At 47.7% G+C, this 25,286-nt stretch overlaps 1 protein-coding gene across 2 annotated transcripts in view; it reads right to left on the minus strand.

The window, feature by feature from the left end:
* Positions 1–25,286, minus strand: part of LRBA (LPS responsive beige-like anchor protein) — a 1,198,938-nt gene that overhangs the window by 934,063 nt on the left and 239,589 nt on the right. For both annotated transcript variants that reach the window (XM_082258080.1, XM_082258079.1), the window contains exon 23: positions 12,980–13,158. In XM_082258080.1, the coding sequence (XP_082114206.1) occupies positions 12,980–13,158 (179 nt within the window). The remainder of the gene's footprint in view (positions 1–12,979; positions 13,159–25,286) is intronic.

Here is a 25,286-nt window from a genome sequence, read left to right on the forward strand (position 1 = left end):
GCATCCATGGTGACCACTGTCCAGTACAGGGGGAAGGAAGATTTCCTCTGTGGAAGCATCGGAGAGCAAAGCCACCGAAGCCACCGAAGCAGGGACCCTCTCGTACCCCGGCTCAACAGGATCAGATTGTCTAGAGACTGTGGATGCTTGCGCCACATGGCAAGAATCTCTCTTGCAGAGGTCTCGTGTGGACAGATTTTGAAACTCGTACCATGGGAGGAACACCCTGGCTGGTGCAGAGTCCAGAACAGACCCAGATAGTCCAACTAAGTGGAGGGAACCAGAGCCAATACCTGTAAATTAATGTTCCAATCGAACTCCTGCAGAGTCTGCACAGTAATCTCCCGGTTGTCCGTCAGACCAGTCAGGGATTCTGCTCGCAGAAGATGATCATACAGGTACTCCAGTACCGCAATTCCCCGCTGGCACAACAATGCCCACACTGGGGCCAACACTTGTGAAAATCCGAGGGGCTTAGTTGGGACCTCTTGATAATGCTCCTTGCCCACGGCAAGCGGAGAAAGCGCGGATGACTGACATATCGGAATATAAAGGTAAGCGTCCTTAATATCGATAGAGGCCAGAAGATCCCTCTTAACAAGGGATTCTACTACCGTACGAATGGACACCATTTGAAACAGCTGTACCCACAACAAAGCGGTTCAGAGTTTGAGGTCCAAAATTTGCAATATCATGCGCCGAAGGATCATTGTGGTCACAGACAGCCCAGAGACTAATGGAGCCACATCCAGAGAGGCATCACAGACAAACTGCAACTCCTGGACCAAATAGTCCGCCAGCTTCATAAAGGCAGGTGGAGGCTGTTCCCCCTCCAGATCCCGACGCAAAAGCTTTGCCCATTTGGAAAGCCAGGGACACTGATGCTATGATTAACACTGTCCAAAGGATCCAACCAGCCACAGACAGTAACATGTGGCAGACCAAAGTCTTGGCTCTCCTGTCAAAAGGATCTTTTAAAAACCGGAGAGACTCCTCCACAGAAAAAATGGTGGATTTATTCAGCCTGGAGACCTAAGAGTCCACCACAGGTGGGACTGCCCATGTACTCAACAGACTCCTCAAGGAATACAGTCGATCGAAAAGCTAATGACTCATGGGAAAAGGGAATACCTTTGTCGAGAATCTGCAGACCCCAAGGGGGCCGACACCTCTGACGCAGCAGTGGCTGCATTCCCCCATGTTCAACGTTTCCCGCACCGATACAATCAGTGCATCCACCAGCGCCTATTCATGCACATAAGCAGTAAAATAAATCATCCTCACTGTCAGAGCACTTGAAGTGCGTGGACGCAGACCCAGTAGAGTCGCTTTATACCTAGCTCACCATGAAAAAATAACACGCAGGGGAGACCGCCAACCTCAGTCCCGCAAGGAGACGCCGGCCAAAGGTCCAAAAAAGGACCACCTATTACACCCCCGCAAAAAAGCAAGAGGGTCGCCCTCCATAGAGGACATAAGACATAGCCCCTCGCCCACAAAAACTGAATTTTTGGAAAATCTTACTGTAAAATTCCTTTCTCTGAGTCCTCTGACAGTCGCCGCCCACTCATACAGTCTTCACCAATGGGTATTGACTTCTTACCCATAGGAGCAAGCTAGGCATAAGACTTGTTAAAAACAAAGCATTTACATAGACACACCTTTAGGGGGCTGTCCCTCTGGTCCAATACCCCCCTGCTATCAGCATTCCCAACTCAGTTTGGTAGCAAGCAGTAAAGTCCAAAAGAACCCCACAAGAGGGACGGGGGCGGCGACTGTCAGAGGACTCAGAGAAAGGAATTTTACGGTAAGATTTTACAAAAATTCCGTTTTCTCTTACGTCCTCTGACAGTTGCCGCCCACTCATACAGTTTTCACCAATGTAATGTCCCAAAGCAGTGTAGACATGAGGGGTGGGAAGCGCAACCGTCACAAAGGCAACGCAGCACCCAAGTCAGAGAAAAGAACCTTATCTGAGCAGAAAGTTAAAAAAACTCTGGGTAACAGAAAAGCTCAACTGGAGCAAACAACCCAGGAAAGCAAATAAACCAAGGGGAAAACAACCCTAATAGACGGGGACCGGCCAACGCCATGGCCCCTTCAAGGCACTGCCACACACAGAACTTTGCGGTCAAAGGAGGCATCTGCTGGTGCCAAAACATCAAGTTTGTAGAATTTGGAAAAGGTGTGCACGGACGACCAAGTTGCTGCCTTGCACACCTGGGCCACCGAAGCCCGATGTCGGAAAGCCCATGAGGCACTCACCGCTCTGGTAGAGTGCGCTTTGACAGGGAAGGGCGGAACCCATTCCCTAATAGAATAGGCCTGTACAATCGTCTGCCTGATCCATTTCGAAATGGTTGCCGCAGACGCAGCCAAACCCTTCCGAGGGCCCTCGGGAAGGACAAAAAGGGAATCCGACTTTCTGAAGGATTCAGTAGACGACAGGTACACCCTGATCGCCCGGACTACATCCGAAGAATGCAAGGCAAACTCCTTAGGATGCTTAGGATTCGCACACCGCGAAGGCAAGACAATATCTTCGTTAAGGTGAAAATCTGAAACCACCTTAGGAAGGAAAGATTGGTTCGGTCGCAACACCACCTTATACCTATGAACAACCAGGTAAGGGGAGCGGCACGACAGGGCCGCCAACTCCGACACTCTGCGGGCAGATGTGATCGCCACCAGGAAGGCAACCTTCCGAGACAGCACAGGCAGAGGAATCTCCCGGATGCTCTCAAAGGGAGGACATTGCAAAACGGACAAGACCAAATTCAAGTCCCAAGGAGGTAAAGGCGCTCTCCTAGGAGGAGCCAAACGACACACCCCTTGAATAAAAGTGCGTGTCAAAGAGTTTGACGCCAAAGGGCGCTGGAAAAGGATTGCCAGTGCAGACAACTGAACCTTAAAATCGAGGTCAGCGCAAGACGCTGGTCCACACCTGTTTGCAGGAAGGCCAACACCCTCGCCACCGAAAAGGAGCAAGGATGGACGCCCCTGGATTCACACCTGGCAAAATAAGCCTTCCAGGTATGGTAATAAATCTTACCGGACGAGGCCTTCCTAGCCTTAAGCAGGGTAGGAATGACCACCGACGAGAGACCCCCATCTCTCAGGACCTGGCTTTCAACAGCCACGCCGTTAAAGCCAGCGACCGTAAAGCAGGATGGAAGATCGGCCCCTGAGACAACAGATCGTCTCGTAACAGGAGCCGCCAGGGAGGCTTGACAACCAGTTGTAGGATGTCCGCGTACCAATACCAGCACGGCCAGTCCGGGGCCACCAGAATCACCAACTTCGGTTCCGAGACCAACCTGCAAAGGAACCTGGGCAACAACTGAATCGGGGGGGGGGGGGGGAGGCATAAATCAGGTGATACTGATTCCAAGGTACCACCAGCGCATCCGAGGCGTCTGCCAGAGGATCGCGCATTCTTGCCACGAAACCTTCCCACCTTGTTGTTTAGCCTGGACGCGAACAGATCCACATCCGGGGATCCCCAGCGCGCAAGCATCTGCAAACACCTCCGGGTGTAGGGACCATTCCCCCTGGTCCAGGGTCTGGCAGCTCAGATAATCGGCCTGCCAATTCTCCACACCCGGAATGTGAACTGCCGAAATCGCCGGGACCTGCGTCTCGAGCCACAACAGAATTTTGGTAACTTCCTGGGCCGCCCGGGCACTCCTGGTGCCCCCTTGGTGATTGATGTAAGCCACCACAGTGGCGTGGTCAGTCTGCACCCGCACAGAGCGGCCCCGAAGATGATCCGACCAACGGAGCCAGCACAGTTTGGTCGCTCGTAGTTCCAAGATGTTTATCGGCAGGGAGGATTCCTCCTCCGACCAAGTGCCCTGGGCAGACAGAGTGCCCAGAATGCCACCCCAGCCTGACAGGCTGGCATCCGTGGTGATCACCGTCCACAACAACGGCCGGAAAGACTTACCTCTGTCATAGCCGGAGACTGGAGCCACCATAGAAGAGCCTCTCTGGCTCGGCGACTCAAAGATATCCTCTTCTCCAAGGATTGAGGAAGCCTGTCCCACCTGGCAAGGAACTTGGAGAGATCGTGTGTGGAACTGTGAAACTGTATCGCCTCGAAGGCTGACACCATCAATCCCAGGGACCGCATGCAGGCCCTGAGAGACGAGGATTCGCTGTCCCTGAGGGACCTAACCTCATTTTGCAGAGTCTGGAGCTTGTCCTCCGGCAGAAAGACTTTTGCTTGGGCGGAATCCAGGACCATCCCCAAGTAAGGGAGTCGAACAGACGGGGACAAAGTCGACTTCTGAACATTGATGGTCCACCTGAACTCCTGGAGCATCTGAGCCGTAGTTGACAGATTGCGTAACAGACTCGGGCTGGCACTCGATCTTAACAGGAGATCGTCCAGATATTCCAAGATCGCAACTCCCTGCGCCCGTAACAGGGCCAGAACAGGAGCCAGCACTTTGGTAAACACCCTCGGAGCCGAAGTGAGACCGAAAGGTAACGGGACAAACTGATAGTGTTCCTCCGCGATTGCGAATCGGAGGTACCTCTGATGACCCTCGAATATGGGGATGTGTAAATACGCATCTTTGAGGTCGATGGAAGCCAGGAAATCTCCTGGGCTCAGGGAGGCTACCAACGAACGGAGGGATTCCATGCGGAATTTTTGAACCCGCACGAAGCAGCTTAGAGCATTCAAGTCTAGAATCAGATGCACCTTGCCCTCCTTTCTGGGCACAGTAAACAGATTTGAGTAAAACCCCCGAAATCTGTCACGATGCGGCACCATGACGATAACCCCCTGGACAAGAAGATCCTGAACCGCCCGATGAAGATCTTGTAAAGGATCTGGGGTCAAATGAAGATTTGAGGGAAAGAACCTGTCCGCTGGCCGCAAAAGGAATACGATCTTGTAACCTGATCAAATGATTTCCTGAACCCACCTGTCCGGGATCCGGAGCAGCCAAGGTTCACGAAAACCGCACAGACGTCCCCCCACCACTGGAATGGTTGAGGGTGTCCCTTCAGGTCGCGGCGGACTGGGCCGCCCCGCCAGCGTGGGCCGCTTTTGACTTGCCCGGCCAAGGCTTCCTCTGGCCACCATGGCCTTTGAAGGATTTGCCCTTGTCCTGTGCCTTGAAGGCACAAAATGACCCCTGATTTGATTTAAAGGAAGGGCCCCGCTTACCGCGGAAAAACTTACCCTTGGGATTCTGGGGCAGCAGAGTGCTCTTGCCCCCAGTGACCCCTTTAACCAATTCGTCCAGGGCGAGTCCCCGCATAAGGGATGTCAGACACCGTCTTCCTGGAAGTCTGGTCAGCCGACCAGCTCTTCAGCCATACCAAACGACGGGTTATCACCGCGACAGCAGATAGGCGTTCGGCTAAAGAGGCCTCATCCAAGGCCGCGTCACACAGGTACAGAACAGCCTGAATAATCTGGTCCACCATCTCCAAAGTAGTAGGAGGGGTGGAATCCGCCACAAGGGTGCGTCTGAGCACCTTGGCCCAATCCACCACAGCCTGAGTGGTGCTATGTTTCTGAAGAGGGACGCAAACGTCATGCAACAAAAACTAAATTGGGCTAAACGCAGCTCAACCATTTACAAGGAACTTTGTATTCTATGAATGAATACAAAATGTGCCGCTGATTGGCTGTGGCAGACATGCGAGGGGAAGACATTAAAATTCATAAAATGCATAGCAGAGCAGTGCTCCAGACCCAGTTTTTTCCAAGAGCAGGATAGAATGTTCAACTTTCCACTGTCAGAAAAACACGCTGTATATTGTATGTAGCTGAGGCTACATACAGTTTATACAGAGCTCACAGTTGCTGCATCCGTTTATGAGGTAAAAAGATTGTTTGGCAAGATTCACTCCAAAACCAAAAAAAGTTGACTGAAACGTGCTTTAATTAATGGGCGATTCATAAAACATAGGACTCATGGAGTGGGGTAATAGTATAGAGGAGATACCTAGAGGAAACCAAATTTTTGCCACTGTCCAGTCACCTGAAGGTACACTTCTGTAAAACCATGGTTTTTAAATACTCTGTGTCCTGTACTGTATGATTGAGATAATAGAGTCATAGCTTATGTCCTTGCTTTTGTGATACACAAATAAAAAAGTCACCAAGTCACAAGGTTACCAAAGACATGCATACAAAGAATTTGTTTAAATTTGAAATAGAAAAAAAATACGTAAACTCTTTTGACCTAGTCAGCACCTGGACCTCAAGAATATGGAAATTTTAATCATTAAACTATAGTACTGATGGCAACTGCAGAGTAATTTATTTTTCAGTCTGCAAGAGACCTAAAGTAGAACTAAACTTTATCTTAGTATTACAAACTGAAAAGGCTATTCAATCCTTTAACCATTCAAAGCAAACTCGCCCATTTACCCATGTCTTCATGTTTTGTTGAGAATCACTTTGAAACACCCCCTAGCATTTCTAGCTGTGTCCATTTTGAGTAAGGGCAGATTAATGTAGAATTTAATTCCTGGAATCCATCTTTCCTTAGCTCAATCATGCAGGCAGGAAGGTGTGCCTAGCTAAGAAAGTTGTTCTTCCACTCCTTAAGATTTCTGGGATGATGTATGACACAATATTGGCCTAGGCCAGAAACCCAGGAATCAACTGAAGAAAATGGGATTTTTGACTTACCGTAAAATCCATTTCTCCGATGTTCATTGATGGACACAGCTCCTTATCTTCTTGACAGTTGGGTTATGCTGCCCCCTACAGAAGTAGGACATTAGGTAGGGAAAAAAAAAAAAAAACTTAACTACATCTATGGGGCAGTCCCAGGGAGTATACTCCCACTCTCTGCTATAGGCATTTAGTTTTTGTTACAAGCAGTGTCAGAAGAAAACCAACTCCACAAAGGGGTGGGTGCTGTGTGCGTCAATGAACATCAGAGAAATTGATTTTACGGCAAGTCAAAAATCCCATTTTCGCTTTCGTTCACTGACGGACACAGCTCCTTATCTTCTTGACAGTTGGGACGTCCCAAAGCAGTGTCTAACATGAGGGGTGGGAACAACAAGAAAAATTTCCCAAGGCTAAACCGTAGCCAACCAGGTAAAATGGAGCTCAACCATAAACACTTGGTGCTAACCTGAAAAAAATACACCCTAAAAGAGGACCAGGTCCTCCAAGCAGCAGCCTGCAAAACCTTGCGTCCAAAGAAAGCATCCATAGATGCCAACACATCCACCTTATAAACCTTTGTGAAAGTGTGCACAGACAACCAGGTGCCCGCCTGCAAACCTGCAGCACTGATGCCGGATGACAGAAGGCCCAAGAAGCACTAACCGCCCAAGAAGAGTGTGCCTTAACAGGTAAAGGAGGAAACAAACCCTTAATTGAAAAGGCCTAAATCCCCATCTGTCTGATATATTTGGAAATGGTCGCAGCAGACGCAGCCAACCCTTTGAGGTCCATCCGTGAGTACAAATAAATAGTGAGTCTGACTTCCAAAAAGACTCCTTAGCTGCCAGGTACATCCTGATTGCCCGAACCACATTCAGGGAATGCAAGGCAATTTCTATAGGATGTTTAGGCCTGGGACATAGGGAAGGCAACACAATGTCTTCGTTCAAATGGAAATCAGAGACAACCTTTGGAAGGAAGGACAGACAGGGATTAAGAACCACCTTATCTCTGTAAACCACCAGGTAAGGTGAACGACAAGACAACGCCGATAGCAACCAAAAGGGCCACCTTCTGGGACAACCTAAGCAGGGGAACCTCCAGAAGATTTTCAAAAGGGAGGCTTCTGAACAGAGCGCACCAAATTGAAGTCCCACGGCTGCAATGAAGACCGCACTGGAGGAGCCAAATGTCGAACGCTTTGGATAAAAGGTGCACACCAAGGAATGTGTGGCCAAAGGACATTGAAAGAACACTGCCAAGGCCAAAACCTTGCCCTTGATTGTACTCAAGGCGCTGCTCAGGCGCTCCCCCCCCCCCCCCTCCCATTGGAGGGAAGCCAAGGTAGAGTTTCTAGCCTTTAACAGCATAGGAATCACTAATTCAGGCAAACCTCTATCCTCTAGCAGCTGGCTTTGAACAGCCAAGCCAGCGACTGTAAAGCAGGATGGAAGATTGGCCCTTTGGAAAGCAGATCTTCCCTGAGAGGAAGTCTCCAAAGAGCCAATCAGAACCAGATCAGCGTACCAAGGCCGGTGAGGCCCCGGCCGTAGCATTGTCCGATTAAATTCATACCAGACAGCCCTGAAGACAAATTGTCCAATAATCCAGAAAAAGTCTGATCACTCGAATTTCCAGTACATTGATCGGCAGTCTGGAATATTCCAGAGTCCAGACCCCGAGCACAATCTGTGCCGAGGACGCCTCCCCACCCAGACAGGCTGGTATCCGTGGTGACCACTGTCCAGTACAGGGGGAGAAAGAATATTTCCGTCGAAGTGCCTGAAAATGAAGCCACCTCTAGAGACTGAGGATTCTTTTTCACCAGACTCCTTTTGCAGAGATCTCATGTGGAACTGAGCAAACGCAACCGCCTCAAAGGTAGACACCATCAGGCCCAGCAGCCGCATACAAGCCTGAAGGGATGACCATCTGCTGGATGACAGAAGCTGATGGAATTTTTAAAGAGAAAGAAACACTCTGGCTTAGAGTCAGGCCAGAGTCAGACCCAGATAGTCCAGTTTTGTGGATGGACCCAGAGCAGACTTCTGAAGGTTCAGAATCCAACCAAACTCCCTCAGAGTTCGCAGAGTAATCTCAAAGTTGTCCATCAGAGCAGTTGGAGACTCGGCTCGCAGAAGATTGCCCAGTTACCCCAGTACCGCGACCCCCCACTGACGCAACAATGCTAGCACTGGGGCAAACACTATTGTGAAGACCCGAGGAGCGGAGGAGAGACCAAAGGGTAATGCCACAAACTGATAAAGCTCCTTGCCCACGGCAAAGCAGAGAAAGCGCTGGTGACCGACACATATTGGAATGTGAAGGTAGGCATCCGTGATGTCGATAGAAGCGAGAAAAATCCCCCTGATATAGTAATGCCACTACCCTGTGAATGGACTCCCTTCGGAACTTCTGTACCCGCACAAAGCAGTTTAGCGCCTTGAGTTTCAGAATTGGACGTACCTTGCCTTCCTTCCTGGGAACTGTAAAGAGGTTTGGGTAAAACACCTGAAGATTTTCCAAAGTCAGAACCAGGACAGTCACCTTTTGAAGTAACAATCTTGTACTGCCCCAAAGAGACCCAGTAAACGATCTGGGGAAAGTACCTTTCCAGAGGATAAGACCGAAACTCGATCTTGTAGCTAGCCCAAATTACTTTGTTGACCCCCTTGTCCTGTACCAGGGAGGTCCACGGATCTGGAAACCAGCGAAGACGTCCCCACACTCCAGATACGGGTGAGGGCACCCCTTCAGAGGAAACCACGTCCGCAGGTCTGGAAGAGCCCGCTTGTGGCTCCTCTTGGAACCTCCAGTGGAGGCCCTGAAGGGCTTAGATCCCTTGTCTTGAGACCCTGAGGGACAAAAAGGCCTCTTATGAGCCAAGAAGAATGGCCCACGTCTACAACAGGGCTCCTTGCCCTTGGAAGCCTGTGGAAGAAGAGTGCTTTCCCCCCCCTGTGTGACCCTTAATGATGATGTCATCCAAGGAAGCTCCAAACTGGAGATCCCCTACAAAGGGGAGATCAGAGAATGCCTTCTTAGAAGTTGGTCCACAGACCAGCATTTCAGCCAGATAATACGCCGAAGGACCACTGCTGATACAAGCAGCCTAGAAATCAAAGGAGCCACATCCAAAGAGGCATCACAGATAAAACTGAATCCCCTGGACCAACTGATCCGCCAGCTCCACAAAAGGTAGGTGGAAGCCCTTTCCCCTCCAGGTCCCAGCGTACAAGTTTAGACCACTCTGTCAGTTTGTAACACCAGGGCAATAGTAAGTACCGGCCTAAGTGACGAACCAGCCACAGTGAACATATGGCGGGCCAGAGACTAAGCTCTCCTATCAACCGGATCTTTAAAGGTGGGGGACTCCTCAACCATAAATAATAAGGTAGCTTATTTAACCTGGAAACCGGTGAGGCTACTACCTGTGGGACCATCCACTTTTTAAGCAGGAATCGTTATGGGGAAACCCGCTCCCCCCCCGCCCCCCCCCCCCCCCCCCCAAATGGAGGTACTCAACACAGTCACATGGCCCAATTTTTGTGAACGCCCAGCAGCGAGCCCCAGCGGAGCCAAGCACCCAGGGACAGCGGAGGGTAGTGGCTTCAGCCACCCTCACTGGGGTCGCCCCAAATAGTTCTCGCACAGTAGGCCGCAAAGACGCGGCCTCAATTTTGGGCCAGATCCGGCTGCATGAGGCGCGGACCCGCAGATGCCAAACCATCCGCTCCCCCAGCCCAACAACTGTTCTAAATATATATATATACTTATTTTTTTATTAACCATTTGCAATAAAGCTGTGACTAGGATTAACCCCCTCCCCCTCCTCGGTCATGGATTATCCCTGGGTACTGCTGGCTGGTACTGCTGACTGGTGGGTACTGCTTGCTGGTGGGTACTGCAGGCTGGTGGGCTGGTGGGTAGTGCAGGCTGGTGGGTACTGCTTTGGAGATTGCTGGCTGGTGGATACTGCTGGTTGGTGGGTACCGCTGCGGGTAGTGCAGGCTGGTGGGTACTGCTGCGGGTATTGCAGTTACTGTTGGTGGTGGGTTCTGCTGTGGGTACTGTTGGTGGGTACTCCTGGCAAAGTGTGAGGAGTGGCGCAGAGTCAATGCTTCCTGAAGGTCTCCTTGGTCTCCTCTCACAGGCGGAGTGCATTTGATATCACCTTGCCTGTGACAGAACGGAGCCAGAACTACACAGAAAGCATCGGCTCCATTCTGTCAGCATAGCTCACAGACAGCTGCGATATCGCCCGGGTGTCAGACATTCCAAGTCTCTGGCATGAGTGGTGCAGCTGTCTGTGTCAGACACATAGAACACTGAGAATCGTAAACATTCTGGATTGAGATCATGGGGGGGGGGGGTGAATTGAGATCGCGATTACTATACGATTTATCGTGCAGCTCTACTAAACATACCAGGAACAGGGTGGGCACCGCTCCTGACAGACCACCGCTCCATCGGGATGTGGGTGGCTGTCGACCAGGAGGAACGCTGCGACTAAGGCCGAGGCCGAGGCAAGGTCATATGCTCCCTCGCGAGACGTTTAACTTGCAGGCCAGCCCCCTTCCAGTGAGGCTATGTCATAGCCAACCTAGCGCGGAGCTGACGCCCGTGCACTGTTAAGACTGGGGGGACCCTCTGGATCTAGATTATTTAGTCTGTCGCCCAGTCTGGCAGTTGATAGTAGATTCTCACAGGAACAAAATCGAACTAGGAAAAAATCCAATTAAAGAAAAAAAATGCCAGGACCAGAGATCCCAGAAAGGAACTAGGTCCTTACTCCTGACTAGGCAAAAAAAAAAAACTGGATTCTTATAGCGGAATGTGGGAATATACTCCCTGGGACTGCCCCATAGGCAAAGTCAAGTTTTTTCCTGCCTAGTGTCCTACTCCTGTAGGGGGCAGCATAACCCAACTGTCAAGATAAGGAGCGATGTCCATCAATGAACAAAAGATATTTTTTTTTTACAACATTTAAAAACAAGTAAATAGAATATACCTCCCTATCAATTTACTAATGCTAGCAGCTTAAGGAATAAAAATGTTGATTGAGAACGTTTAGTTCCACTTTAGGACTCACTCTTCAGCAGGACAGTGACCAAAAACACAGGACAGGCTGGAAACACTTGGACCATTCAATTGTATTCAGTAAGCACTGTCTTATGAGAAAGGGAAAATATATTCGCAATTATGTCTTCTGTGATATACACAACATAGCTTGCGCATGTAAAAAAGCAAAGGATCGTTCCATAGTCAGAGTAAAAAATCTAACAGTGGGAACCTATGAACTGCAGAATTATTTCATCAAAAGATACTAGCATTCGGTCTTACTAAGAATATAAATTTGAAAGATTCAAGTATTACATTATTCCTTCAATCTTAGCCTAGATACTTGTGCCAATTGCAAAACACCAAATACAAAAAATCCAGAGATATGTTTTCTTGTACTCGCACAACTGACCTATAAGTCCGTAAATCCTTACTAGACCCATAAACATTCACTAAACAATTATTTAGGTTTTTGGAAGGAACCCAAAATAATGTAGATATCTGAGAAAACAAAACTTATAACAGCGCTCAACACCTAGAATAAAGGTATTTTAGTGTGATATAAATGTGTACAAATTAATGTGCAGCTGCTGTGCATCCAAAACAATTATTGGAAAACGTGTATGAAAGTATATTAAAACAGCGCTAGCAAAAAGACATATGATGAATAAATAGTTAAATTTAATGTAAACAAAGTTAAATTTTCTATACCATATAAAGTCTCTTAATAAATATAATTAAAGTGCTCAAGTGCAAATCTTTGTTCTTCAGTGCAAATAAATAAAGGTGCTCTGGTGCAGATCCATCCAGGTATACTAAAGTGCTCTCATGAGTGACCCTCCAGGTCCCCTACTCACCACACCACCAAAGGCACTCCCTACAACTTGGAGGAAATATTGGAGCTCGGATATCACAGTCCCATCACTTTATCCCAAAAAACACCGATATATCTACAGTGTGGCGAGTAGGGGACCTGGAGGGTCACTCATGAGAGCACTTTAGTATACCTGGATGGATCTGCACCCGAGCACCTTTATTTATTTGCACCGAAGAACAAAGATTTGCACTTGAGCACTTTAATTATATTTATTAAGAGACTTTATATGGTATAGAAAATTTAACTTTGTTTACATTAAATTTAACTATTTATTCATCATATGTCTTTTTGCTAGCGCTGTTTTAATATACTTTCATACAATGTAGATATCTACTGAAAAATAAAGCCATATCCTACTCACACAGATTATAAAAAATAAAAATACAAAAACATACCTTCGCCACATTTGAATATCAGTTTCTATTGAAAATAAAAGGTCCGTTAGTAGCCGCTGATGCATCAGTGACCATTTAAAATCCGGAATACGAAACATTGTAGATCTAGAATCTCTTCTCTGGCTGTCAGAGGAAGACGTTCTGTTCACCTCATGTACTGCTGGCTGCTTAACAGCTTCCTAAAAGAGAACATGTTGCGATTAGCATGCTACCACTACAAAACATCAAAACCAGCTTTCAATCCCTTGGAGCCCAAGCATTTTTCTGACATATGTTGCTTACAAGATAAAAATCAGTATTTTTCTGCTAGAAAATTACTTAGAACCCCCAAACATTATATATATATATATATATATATATATATATATATATATATATATATATATATATATATATATATAAATATATATATATATATATATATATATATATATATATATATATATATATATATATATATATATATATATATATATTATTTTTTTTTTTATTTATTTTTTTTGCAGAGACCGTAGAGAATAAAATGGCGATCATTACAATCATGGAATTTTTTGGCAAGAAATACACTTTCATGAATTAAATAAAAAACACAAACCAAAAAAAAACAGTGAAGTTAGCCTAATTTTTTGTATAATGAGAAAGGTGATGTAACGGCGAGTAAAAAGATACCCAACATGTCATGCTTTACTCGTAGAATGGCGACAAACTACAATACTTAAAAATCTTCATAGACTATGCTCTAAAAAAATTTTAACGGTTACCTTGTTTAGAGTTACAAAGGAGGTCTTGTGCGAGAATTATTGTTTTCGCTCTGTCACAGCAATACCTCCCATGGGGTTTGAACATCGTTTACATATGCGGGCGTGACTTGCATATGCATTTGCTTCTGCACACGAGCACAGAGGGATGTTTTTATTTTTTTATTTTTTTTACACTGTCCATTAAAAAAAAAAAAAAATATATTAATTTTTGATCACTTTTATTGCTGTCACAGGGAGAGTAAACATCCATTGTGACAGTAATAGGCAGTGACATGTACTCTTTATGGAGGAATCTGTCTAAAAGACCCCAAACCCCTCCTCTGCACTTAGAAGCGTTCAAAATGCCAAGTTTGACTGTTTTAAATGCTGTCTTTTTTAAAATCTGGCGCCTTTAAGGCATATGGTGTCATAACATCGCTTCCGGCTTTTTACATCAAGGACAGATCAGAGCCGAATGCCAGTCCGTCACGGACAAAAAAAAAAAGGCTCAAAATGTTACTCCCTAGCGACAAAGTGGCACCTTGCTCATACATTCAGCAAGCTAAAATCATGTGAGAATTGCTACGCCCTGTATAGTGATCCTGTCGATGGTGAATTTATACCAGTGACAGGAACAGTAGTGCGCAAATGCCTTTAGTAATTGTATGTAACCAAATAAGGCGATAACCATACATCAAGGATTACATAGTTATTTTGGTTGAAAAAAAAAAAAAAGACAACCCACAGAAAAAAAACCACCACAAGCACCCAAACACCCCCCCCCCCCGCCCCGAAAACTTCCAAATATATCTTGAGGGAGACTTTTCCACATTTTCACAGCTTTTATTGTAAGAAGCCCTTCTGTATTTGGAGGTTAATCTCTCTTCCTCCAGACGTAGAGTGCCCCCTTGTACTTGAGGACCTTAAAATGAATAACTCTACACAAGTTCACTATATGGAACTTGGTGGTGATTGGTTTTCGGGGTCCTGCACGCGGCTAGACTGCCAAAAGTCTCACACATGGGGTATCCCCATACTCAGGAGAAGCAGCAGAATGTATTTTGGGGTGTCATTTCACATATACCCATGGCATGTGTAAGCAATATATCATTTAGTGACAACTTTGTGTAAAAAAAAAAAACATAACTTTCCTGAAACTTGAGGCAAAATATAAAATATTCCATGGACTCACCATGCCTCTCAGCAAATAGCTTGGAGTGTCTACTTTGCAAAATGGGGTCATTTGGGGGGGGTGGGTTTGTTCCATCTCGAAATTTCAGGGCCTCCGAAACTGTGACAGGTAGTGAAGTAAAATAAGCAAATTACGCCTTTAGAAAACCTGAAGGTGGTGATTGGTTTTTGGGGTCCCGCACACAGCTAGGCTCCCAAAAAGTCTAACACATGTGGTATCCCTGTACTCAGGAGAAGCAGCAGAATGTATTTTGGGGTGTCATTTCCCATATACCCATGGCATGCGTGAGCAATATATCATTTAGTGACAACTTTTTGTAAAAAAACAAAAAAAAAACCAAATTGTCATTTTACTGAAACTTAGGGCAAAATATAAAATACTCCATGGACTCAATAGGGCAAAGTGACAGTATCTCCTGATAGCTCAACTCCCCAGCAAGGTATGCTCAGTGGTCCATGTTCCTTCACTGCTTTACCCCTACAGGTATCTACCCTGAGTAAGCAAAATGTCACTGCCTCAGCCACAGAGTTCAGATTTCAGGACTGGTGATTGGCTATTGAGCTGAAACAAGGTCACATAGGGGAGGTCATATAGCTTTGGGTGTCTACTTTCCAAAAAGGGGTCATTTGGGGGGTGTTTGGACTGTCTCTTTTTTTTTGTCTTTTAGACTCTAGATCTCTCCTCGGACCTTTAAGCATCTGCCCACACCAAGATTGGTGTGATAAGATGCTTTCCCAATGGCGCTGTTTATTTCTGGCAAAACAAGTCATGAAATGCTCATAGCTTCTGGTATCTTAGGCCATATGGATGATTGAAGCCATTCACGTCTTCAATCAGCTCTATTGTTAGATAACTGAACCACCGGCTCTTCTCTCTGGTTACCCGGTGGGACAGGAGAGCCTGAGAAAAACCGCAGAAGGCGATGGGGGGGGGGGGGGTGGAGTCCCCTCCCACTGCTTATAAAAGCAGTCTAGCGGCCAATTATCCACTAGGATTGCTTTTACATGTAAGCCGACCGCTGGCTGTAAAAAACAGTACCAAGATGATGCCTAAATCTGCAGGCATCATCCTGGTTTAACTACTCAAAGTCCAGCAGCGCACCAGTACATTACTGGTCTTTGTTTGGCATATCTTGTAGGTTTTTCTTTCATGCAGCCTGTGGGCTGAACGAAAAAAAAGATAACCTAACATTCCTAAATCCACATGATGAAGAAATATCTGCCAGAAAAGGTGTAGTACCACCCATCATTAGCCGCCCAAAACATCCAACCCACTTTCTAATAAAGGGTATACGTGACCAACGCCATGTATACCTAGTTTTTTTTTTTTTTTTTTTAACTGTGGTGGTAAAATCACTTCCTACAGCGCTGCCATCAGAGATTTCCATATATGCTGAGCGACAACGCTGTTTGTGTCAGAAAATATAAAATCAATGTGGCAGCTGATGAGTGTACCTGCAAGGCAAACTGGTTAACAATAGAATAGAAATAAAACATTACATTGGTACCTAAAAAGTAAAAAATGGACCAATGAAAAACAGCAACAAAGTACAGTAAGAGTAGGAAGAGTAGAAGAGCAGAGTAAGAACAGAAAAAGAACTCAAAAACGACAACTATTTTTGGCTTTTTTTATCTTATATTTTTTGTAACTTTTTTTTTTTTTTTAACACTTTTTTTTTCTTTCAACTGCAACATTCCAGCTTAGGGTCTCTCAAAATGACGATAGCCATCGAACATCTTTCGAGACCCTGTGTTAGTGTGCCCTAGACTGTGCCGTGCTGTACGCTAATACTCCACTAGTGTGTGGTAGCGACGGAAACAGTCCCTGATGTAGAGACCAGGTTGGCCAGGACAGTCGAGACAATAGTGGGTGTCACACCTAAATCCATGCTTACTACAGACACATCTTTTTTGGGGGCATCTTTGGGTAGGGGTACTCGGGATGGCATCTGGAATTTCCTGTCATGCAGCCGCCTCACTGCATCTGGTAGGGGAATTTGGGCAGGGGCACCTCCTGGATACAGGTAGGCCCTGATGATCTCAACCTGGAATTGTAGGAATGATCCAGTTCGCCCTGACGCTTTGTATAGCACAAAAGCGTTCAGCAAATACAATTGGAATAAATAGACAGACACTTTTTTTGTGCCAGCGTCTGGCCTTATGGGCAACTTAGTACGGCGCCAAAAGCTGGTCGTTGAGGTCCACTCCTCCCACATTAAGGTTGTAGTCATGGTCACAGAGGGGCTTCTCCAAAACACCAGTTGCCGTATGAATTTGGACTGTCATGTCTGCGTGAAGGGAGGACAGAACGAAAAGATTCCGTGTATCCCTCCACTTTACTGCAAGCAATTTGTCAGTTTTAAAGTAGGGTCTTGCGCCCCCCCCCCCCCCCGACTAAGACGGGAATCTACAAGACATTGGGGGAAGCCCCAGAGATTAGGTCGCATGGTGCCACATGCGCCAAATTTGAAATTCAAGCAGGTGACTAAAAAGTGGCACGCTTGAATAAAAATTGTCCACGTACAAATGGTATCCCTTTCCGAATAAGGGCGACACCAAGTCCCACTCAATCTTGCCGCTGCTCCCTATGTAGTCTGGGCAGTTGGGGGGCTCCACAGTGCTATCTTTACCCTCGTAAACACGAAAACTAACTATATTGCCTGTGGCCCTGTCACACAGCTTATACAGCTTGACCCCGTATTTGGCACGCTTGCTGGGGATAAACTGCTTAAAAGCAAGGCTGCCAGAAAACTTAATCAGGGACTCATCAATGCAGACAACTTGTTGGGGGGTAAACAAGGCTGCAAACCGATGATTGAAGTGGTTTACCAGGGCAGAATTTTGTGGAGCCGGTCATATCCAGGGTCTCCCCGAGGATGGTAGAGTTCATTGTCACTGAAGAGAATGAACCGCAGAATTTGCTCGTATATCGTCCTGGTCATGTATGCAGAGAACACGCGCATATGGAGGACTAGGTCAGTGGACCAATATGACCGCAGTTGACTCCTTTTAGTTATGCCCAGAAAAGTTTTAAACTTGGAAACAGTTATAGGTTTCCAGCCGAATATTCTGGCAAGGGGCGAATTTGGGTTGGCAGCAATGAATAGACCAGCATATAAATTGCTTTGGTCCACAATAGATTTGTAAAGATCTTCTGTGAAAAACAGCTTGTAAAAGTCAAGGGAATTAAAATCGGCTGATTCCACGTGAATTCCGGGTTGGGCAGTGAATGGGGGGGAACTACGGCGCTGTAGATTCTGGGGGCTGCCAATTAGGATATGCCAGCGCATTAAGAGAGGGCACTATGGGCTCTACGGGCCTGTCTTCAAATTCTTCGTGGCTGCGGGCCACTACTCATGCTAGCTACCACACCAGCTTCAACTGCACTTATGGGACTCGCCACGTCACCAAGTGTTACTGCAGTGCTGGTATGTCTAGGACCAGGATGTACTAGACCGCTGGTGCTTGCCAGTTCACCAGAAGTGTGTGTGGTACTAGTACCGACACTCTGCTGCATACAAGCCCGCTGCGATCTCTGCACCTCAGCAACTCCAGAACGGGGTTGGGTACGCCTGACCTTAGCAGGGACCCCTCCATCGTCGGAGCCATCTGTCAGGTAGCCACTGCTGTCTACAGGCTTGTATACTGACCCTGATTCTGCAAGTGAGGCTTCCCCATCGCTCTCATCTGACATGGTCAGTATCCTGTAGGCCTCTTCACTAGTGTACAAACGTTTGGTCATTTTAGCCACTAAATTAACAGGTACACTAGTGTGACTCACAGGTAAAAAAAGCACCTGGTTGTCGAGGACTATTTTAAACGCTACAAAAAAAACTGCTAGTGCTAGCCGGGATCAGGCCTGACACTTCTAACGCAGCGGTTTTGTGTTTTTGAAAGTGACAGTAATCTATTGATTACTGCACTTGCCTGGGTGGTGTGGGGTGGGCGGAGGGGCTAAACGCAGGTGCTGGCAGGTGTAGTGACAGATCCTGCTAACGCTGCGTTTTGGGAACCCTAAACTATTAGGGACCCTAGTGTAGTTCTAATCAGATCAAAGATTTTGATCCATTTAGATACTATACTAGTAATGGAGGTGTGTGTGTGTGTGTGTGTGTGTGTATGTGTGCGTGTTAGTGGGAATCAAAGGGTTATATTATTTAACTATGCAGTGGGGATAGACTGACGCTAACTAGTGTTAACGCTAATAACAGTGATCAGAAAAAAACTGTACACTATAAAAGTGACATTGACAGGGCAATGAAGGGGTTAACTGGGGGTGATCATGGGGTTAAATCTTTTTGGGGGGGGATAGCGGGTATCCTAAGCCTAAAAGTAACTGTCACAAGCGCTAAAACCAAGTCACACTATTACAGAAATATAGAAAACTGCTATATACAGTCTATAGTGTGCAATGTGACAGGGGGTGTAGGGGTTAACTAGGGGGTGTCAGGGGGTTTAATCTTTATGGGGGGTTGGCAGGGACCCTAAACCTACTTGGGACAGAAACTAACTCTGAAGTCACAATCACACTATTACAGAAATACAGAAAACCGCTATATACCTGTATATAGTGTGCAATGTGACAGGGAATGAAGGGGTTTACTGAAGGTGATCAGGGGGGGGGCAGGGGGGTTAAATCTTTATTGGGGGGGGTGGCGGGTACCCGAAGCCTAAAAGTAACGGTCGCTAGTGCTAAATGATGTCACAAAACACACTATTACAGAAATATAGAAAACTGCTATATACTGTGTATAGTGTGCAATGTGACAGGGGGTTAACTGGGGGGGGTGATCGGGGGTTAAATGTGCCCATCTACGAACTAGTGTGTGTGCGCTTGGTGCAGTTTGATCCTCTTTCCTCTCACGATGAAATCCAAAAAAGGATTTTGGGAGTGGAGAGAGAGGACCTATTCTATGCCTGTGTTTACATTTCACAGGCACAGCTAGGTCTGGGATAGGTCAGGACCGATCAACAGGTCCAAGCCAAAAATCATTGGCCTGGACCTGATTGACTGATCGGTTCTGTACTGAATCAGACCATCGATCGCACTCCCCAGAGCCCTGGGAAGCCAGTGACGCCTATTCACGTGATTTTGCCTGTAGCTGCCACACAAATAGGCTGCGACGTAAATAAGCAGTGCAGCGACGGCAAGTGGTTAATGATGTCATCTAGGGTAGCTCCAAACAGGGGATCTCCTCTAAAGCAGTGGTCCTCAACTCCGGTCCTCAGGGCCCACTAACAGGCCAGATTTTAAGTATTACCTTGGGGAGATGCAGATTAGAATACTGCAATCACTGAGCAGCAAGTGATATCACCTGGGATGTATTTCAGTTATCTTGCAAACCTGGCCTGTTAGTGGGCCCCGAGGACCAGGGTTGAGGACCACTGCTCTAAAGGGAAGATCATTCAAGGCCTTTTTACAAGTCTGGCCCGCAGACGAGCACTTTTTAAGTGCCAAAACACACGCCGAAGGGTCACTGCCAAAACATAGGCCCGCCACTAAGGGAGCCGCATCCAAAGAGGCATCACAGATAAACTGCAGCCCCTGAACGAGCTGGTCCACCAGCTCAGCAAAGGCAGGGGGGGGGGGGGAGTAGCTCGTCCTCCAGGGCACGGCGTAAAAGCTTAGCCCACTTGGTCAGAGTTTGCGACACCAGGGCAATAGTGATTACCAGCCAGAGTGTACATATTGCGGGCCACAGCCTCCACCTTCCTGCCAGCCGGATCCTTAAAGGCCGGAGACTCTTCAACCGGAATTATGGCTGCCTTGTTTAATCTGGAAACCGGAGGGTATATCACTGGTGGAACAGTCCACTTCTTAAGAAGGGACTCCTTGTAGGGGTAACTCCTAGTCAAGCGCTTAGGGACCCCACAGGGACGCTTTGGACGTCCCCACTCTTTAGCGACAATGCTGTCAAAATAGGGGGGGGAAATAAACACCTTTGCTGCTCTGGATGGCTGGCTTGTGAGTGCCAAAAGGGAACCTGTGCCTCCGTTGCAGCTGCATCCTCTATCTTCAAAGTCTCACGCAGATACAATATGTGCTTCCACCAGCTCCTTTTTGTGCGCAGTTTCAGACAGAGGAATCATCTTCACTATCAGAGAATTCTTGGCACGAGTTTGAAGGCCCAGCAGGGTGACCCACGTCTGCGGCGGCCGAATCAGATTCAGGATCTGATGCAACAGATGAAGCAGGGGAGGGCGGGGGGCGCTTTTTGCTAGCCCATCGCCCAAAAGCCACCTCCACCTGGGACACAGACTCCAGGACCACCGTCAGTGTACTGATGGATGGTTGGAACCCAGAGTGCCCCACAGCCTTTAGAGAGGGGGTCAGGTGGGGAGATGTGCTCCAAAGACTCCATGAATCACCAGAAGAACCCCACAAAAATTTTAACACACTGCAAAGCGACAACCACCCTCTCCCCCTGTGCTGGCAGCACCTGGTCGCCAGGCACAAGCACCAAACGATCCTTAGCAGAGAGGGAGAGGACTCCACCAGACTCACCACCCAGCAGAAACAGGCACCTGCAGCCACCAGGATAATCTGCACTACACATGCAGTGATCAATCAGGAAGTGAAAGGATCCAGGGTCAGCACCAGGGGATGAGGAGGGACTCACACCGCCGAAATCTCCGCCCACAGGGTTCCACTATCATGATCGCCACTATTTTCAGTGATCGCCACTATTTTCAACTGCAAAGCACAGCAAAATGGCCGTCGGACTACACAAACATGGCCACTGTGCATAGAAAAACACAGGCTACAACAAAATGGCAGCACCACAAGGCTTACAGGGACCCAGGAGGGAACTCAGGCATCAAAGCCAGACCCAGACATGACAGGGGGCCAAGGTAACAAGCGCCCCCGTCGATCATCCGGTCGCCAGTGGCACACCATCGCCAGCTAGCGCCCTTTCCCCACCCCAGGGGGTGGACCAGGCCACCCAAATGGTTCCAGCATATGTGGAGGGGGGTAGGATGGGGGACACCAGAAAAGAGGGGTGCCTGATGGGAAGGAGGGGAACCCGGGGGTTAGACAGTCCCAAGGAGGGGCCCACGTCCACCCCAAAGCCCTGCAGGGTGGGGAGGGACAGCTACTCACTATACCAGGAACCAGGTGGGGACCACACCCCCACTCCAGACAGAACCCATCTCCATTGAAATGAGGGGGCTGTCAGCCAAGAGGAATGCTGTGACTCGGGCTAAGACCCGGTCATATTATACATCGCGAGACGTGTAACCCGCAGGGCAATGTCGCGGCCGACCTAATGCGGATGGCCAAACTGGGGTGGCCACTGGTTTTAGATTATCCAGCCAGTCGCCCAGTCTGGCAGTTGATTGTAGATCTCACAGAAAAAAGCAAGGAGAAAAAAAAATGTTTTGAATGCCTATAGCAGAGAGGGAGTATACCCACTGGGACTGCCCATGGGCGCAGCCAGACTTTTTTTCTGCCTAGAGTCTTACTCCTGTAGGGGGCAGTATAACCCAATGGTTTAGAATATAAGGAGCTGTGTCCGTCAATCAAAGAAAGAGAAAATGAGTTTAGGCAATGGTGCCAGCACTCTAAAACCATATAGGTAAGCCACGGCCAAGAAGATTGCGGTCCAATATTCTTAACCACTTACTGCCCACCCACCGTCAAATGATGGAGCGGTGGAGCTCTTGTTCTGGGATGCTGTCATATGACGGCGCACCAGAACAGTCTCTCTTGCTCCCACGGGGGTGCGCATTGCGGCGATCGTGGCCACGCAGTGTTGCTAGGACACGGCGTGACCCCAATCTTGGTAAATAGACAATGACATGGCTCTTTACCCAATCACAGCCGGTCACATGTAAATGAGGAAGTGCCGTTTATCGGCTCTCCTTGCCTTACACTGTCAGTGTGTGGTGAGGAGAGCTGATCAGCGGCTCCTCCTCAAAGGGAAGCCAGAGACAGGTAATCAGGGCACTGATCATCAGTGCCCTGATTACAGAAAAGTAAAAAAAAAAAAAAAAAAAAAGTCCCAACAACCAATGCCCATAGAGCTGCCAGTCGGTGCCCATTAGTGCCTGCTCATATGTGCTGCCCATCAGTGCCGCTCATGGGTGCCCATCAGTGCCACCTATAGGTGCGGCATATTAGTAACGCCTCATCAGTGCCGCCTCATCAGCGCACATCAGTGAAGGAGAAAAATTACTTATTTTCAAAATTTACTCACAGAATATAAGACAAACTGATTAAATACCACCAAAAGAAAGCTCTATTTGTGTGAAAAAAATGATAAAAATTTCATATGGGTGCAGTGTAGCATGTCCGTGCAATTGTCATTCAAAGCGTGACAGCGCTGAAAGCTTAAAATTGGCCTGGGCAGGAAGGGGGTGAAAGTGCACTGTATTGAAGTGGTAAAGGGAATCCAGAGGGCAGCTTTAGATTATAGTGGAGAAAAGTATTTCCAATTGGTGTTCCTTCATTTTTATATAATTTTAAAAGCTCTGTTTTTTTTTTTTATAAACGTTGGCTGTGAGCCACATAGGTTTTTATTTTTAACCTTTTAAACCTATTGCCCGTGGGAATATATTTTGCAGTGTGTTCACATACAATAATTTTGAAGAATTCCCATTTTGTTCTATGTTAATCTATGCCAACTCTCCCTCCCAGTCTAAGTCTTGGAAAGCAGCCCTCATCTTTGGAAGATCCACATGGCCATCATAATTAACTGATGTTTATTCAGGAACGTGTTACACTCATGTGCAAGGGCTCTAAAACAAAAATAGAAAATTCTTCATTTGAGTGCAGTAATTTACTCTCATGAGCGTTTTTACTTGCCTTTAACCACTTGCCGACAGCCGCACGACTATTTACCGCGGCGGTCAGCCCCTCACAGGCAAAGCGACGTAGTACGTCGCTAGCCTGTGAGGCTCTAGGGAGCGAGCGTGCCGCCGGAGGCGTGCTCCCGCTCCGCGCAGGCATGGCCCCCCCCCGCGCGTGTGCCCGGCGGACCCGATGTCCGCCGGGCACTCGCGATCTTCCGTTACTCCGGAAGAAAGGCAGGCGGATAATGTAAACAAAGCCGCCTGTCATTCTTACCTGTGTAAGCATGGAGATCAGATGGTTCTACTATGTAGGACCGTTGATCTCTGTTCTTACACTAGCAGCCATGTCCAATCACAATTAGAATCACGCCCCTGACCTTGATCCGGCAGACTGTACTGCTCTAACCCGTCTTCGGGACCAGATTGCGGACCTATTACGTTACCGTGCCAAAGCGGCGCTCCAACGTTGTAAGAAGATCTCGTACGAGTCCGGGGACAAATGCGGGAAGGTTCTGGCCCGATCCTTGCGAGACCAACAGACGGCTTCATACGTCCCGTTCCTCATGGACTCCGGAGGTACTAAGGTTCACCTTCCCAAAGACATTACCCGCTGCTTTGGCACCTTTTACTCTAGCCTTTATGGCCTCCCTCGGCAACAGTCACGGCTGTCCTCTGTGTCCTCTTATTTGGATTCAGTGGTTCTGCCTCGCCTCTCGTCCCCAGACCGTGAGGAGCTGGAGTCTCCTTTTTCTCAAGACAAACTTTCCACGGTCATCGCCTCGGCGAAAAAGGGGAAGGCCTCTGGCCCGGACGGCTTCACGGTGGCCTATTACCAAACACTCCAATCTATTCTGATTCCTCCCATGCTCCAACTTTTCAACGCGGTAGGTGTCTCCTCTGCGTTTCGTGAGGAAGCTCTAAGCGCTCATATTTCCGTCATACCCAAGGAGGGGAAAGACCCCTCAGTCTGCGGTAGCTACTGCCCGATTTCGCTGCTCAATGCAGACTTAAAATTCTTTACCAAACTTCTGGCCCTACGTCTCCAATCACGTCTACCGGACCTGGTACATCTGGACCAAGTAGGCTTCGTTCCCACGCGGGAGGCTAGGGACAACACCATCAGGGTCATCAATCTGATCCATGTTGCCCGACGCTCTGCGGCCCTGACGATCTTTTTGAGCACCGACGCCGAAAAGGCGTTCGACAGAGTCGGCTGGACCTATATGTTTGAAGTTCTGCGCCACTTTGGGTTTGGGCAGAGGATAATGTCATGGATACTGAACATTTACTCTAATCCCAGTGCAAGGGTGAAGGCGAATGGAGTCCTTTCGGATCCGATCCGTATCCTCAACGGAACTCGCCAGGGCTGTCTCCTATCGCCCCTGCTCTTCGCGCTCTCTGGAGCCCTTTTTAGCCAAAATCCGTTCGAACCCAGACATTTCGGGAGTTACTGTGGGGCCTACCTCGCATAAGGTCTCGGCTTACGCGGACGACCTTCTTTTCTCCCTGTCCCAGCCCTTGATCTCCCTGCCTTGTCTCCTGAAGGAATTTGAGTTATTTGGTACACTTTCCAACCTGAAGAT

The sequence above is a fragment of the Pelophylax lessonae genome, assembly GCF_965119305.1.
Source record: "Pelophylax lessonae genome assembly, chromosome: 1".
In the NCBI taxonomy this organism is placed as follows: Eukaryota; Metazoa; Chordata; class Amphibia; order Anura; family Ranidae; genus Pelophylax; species Pelophylax lessonae.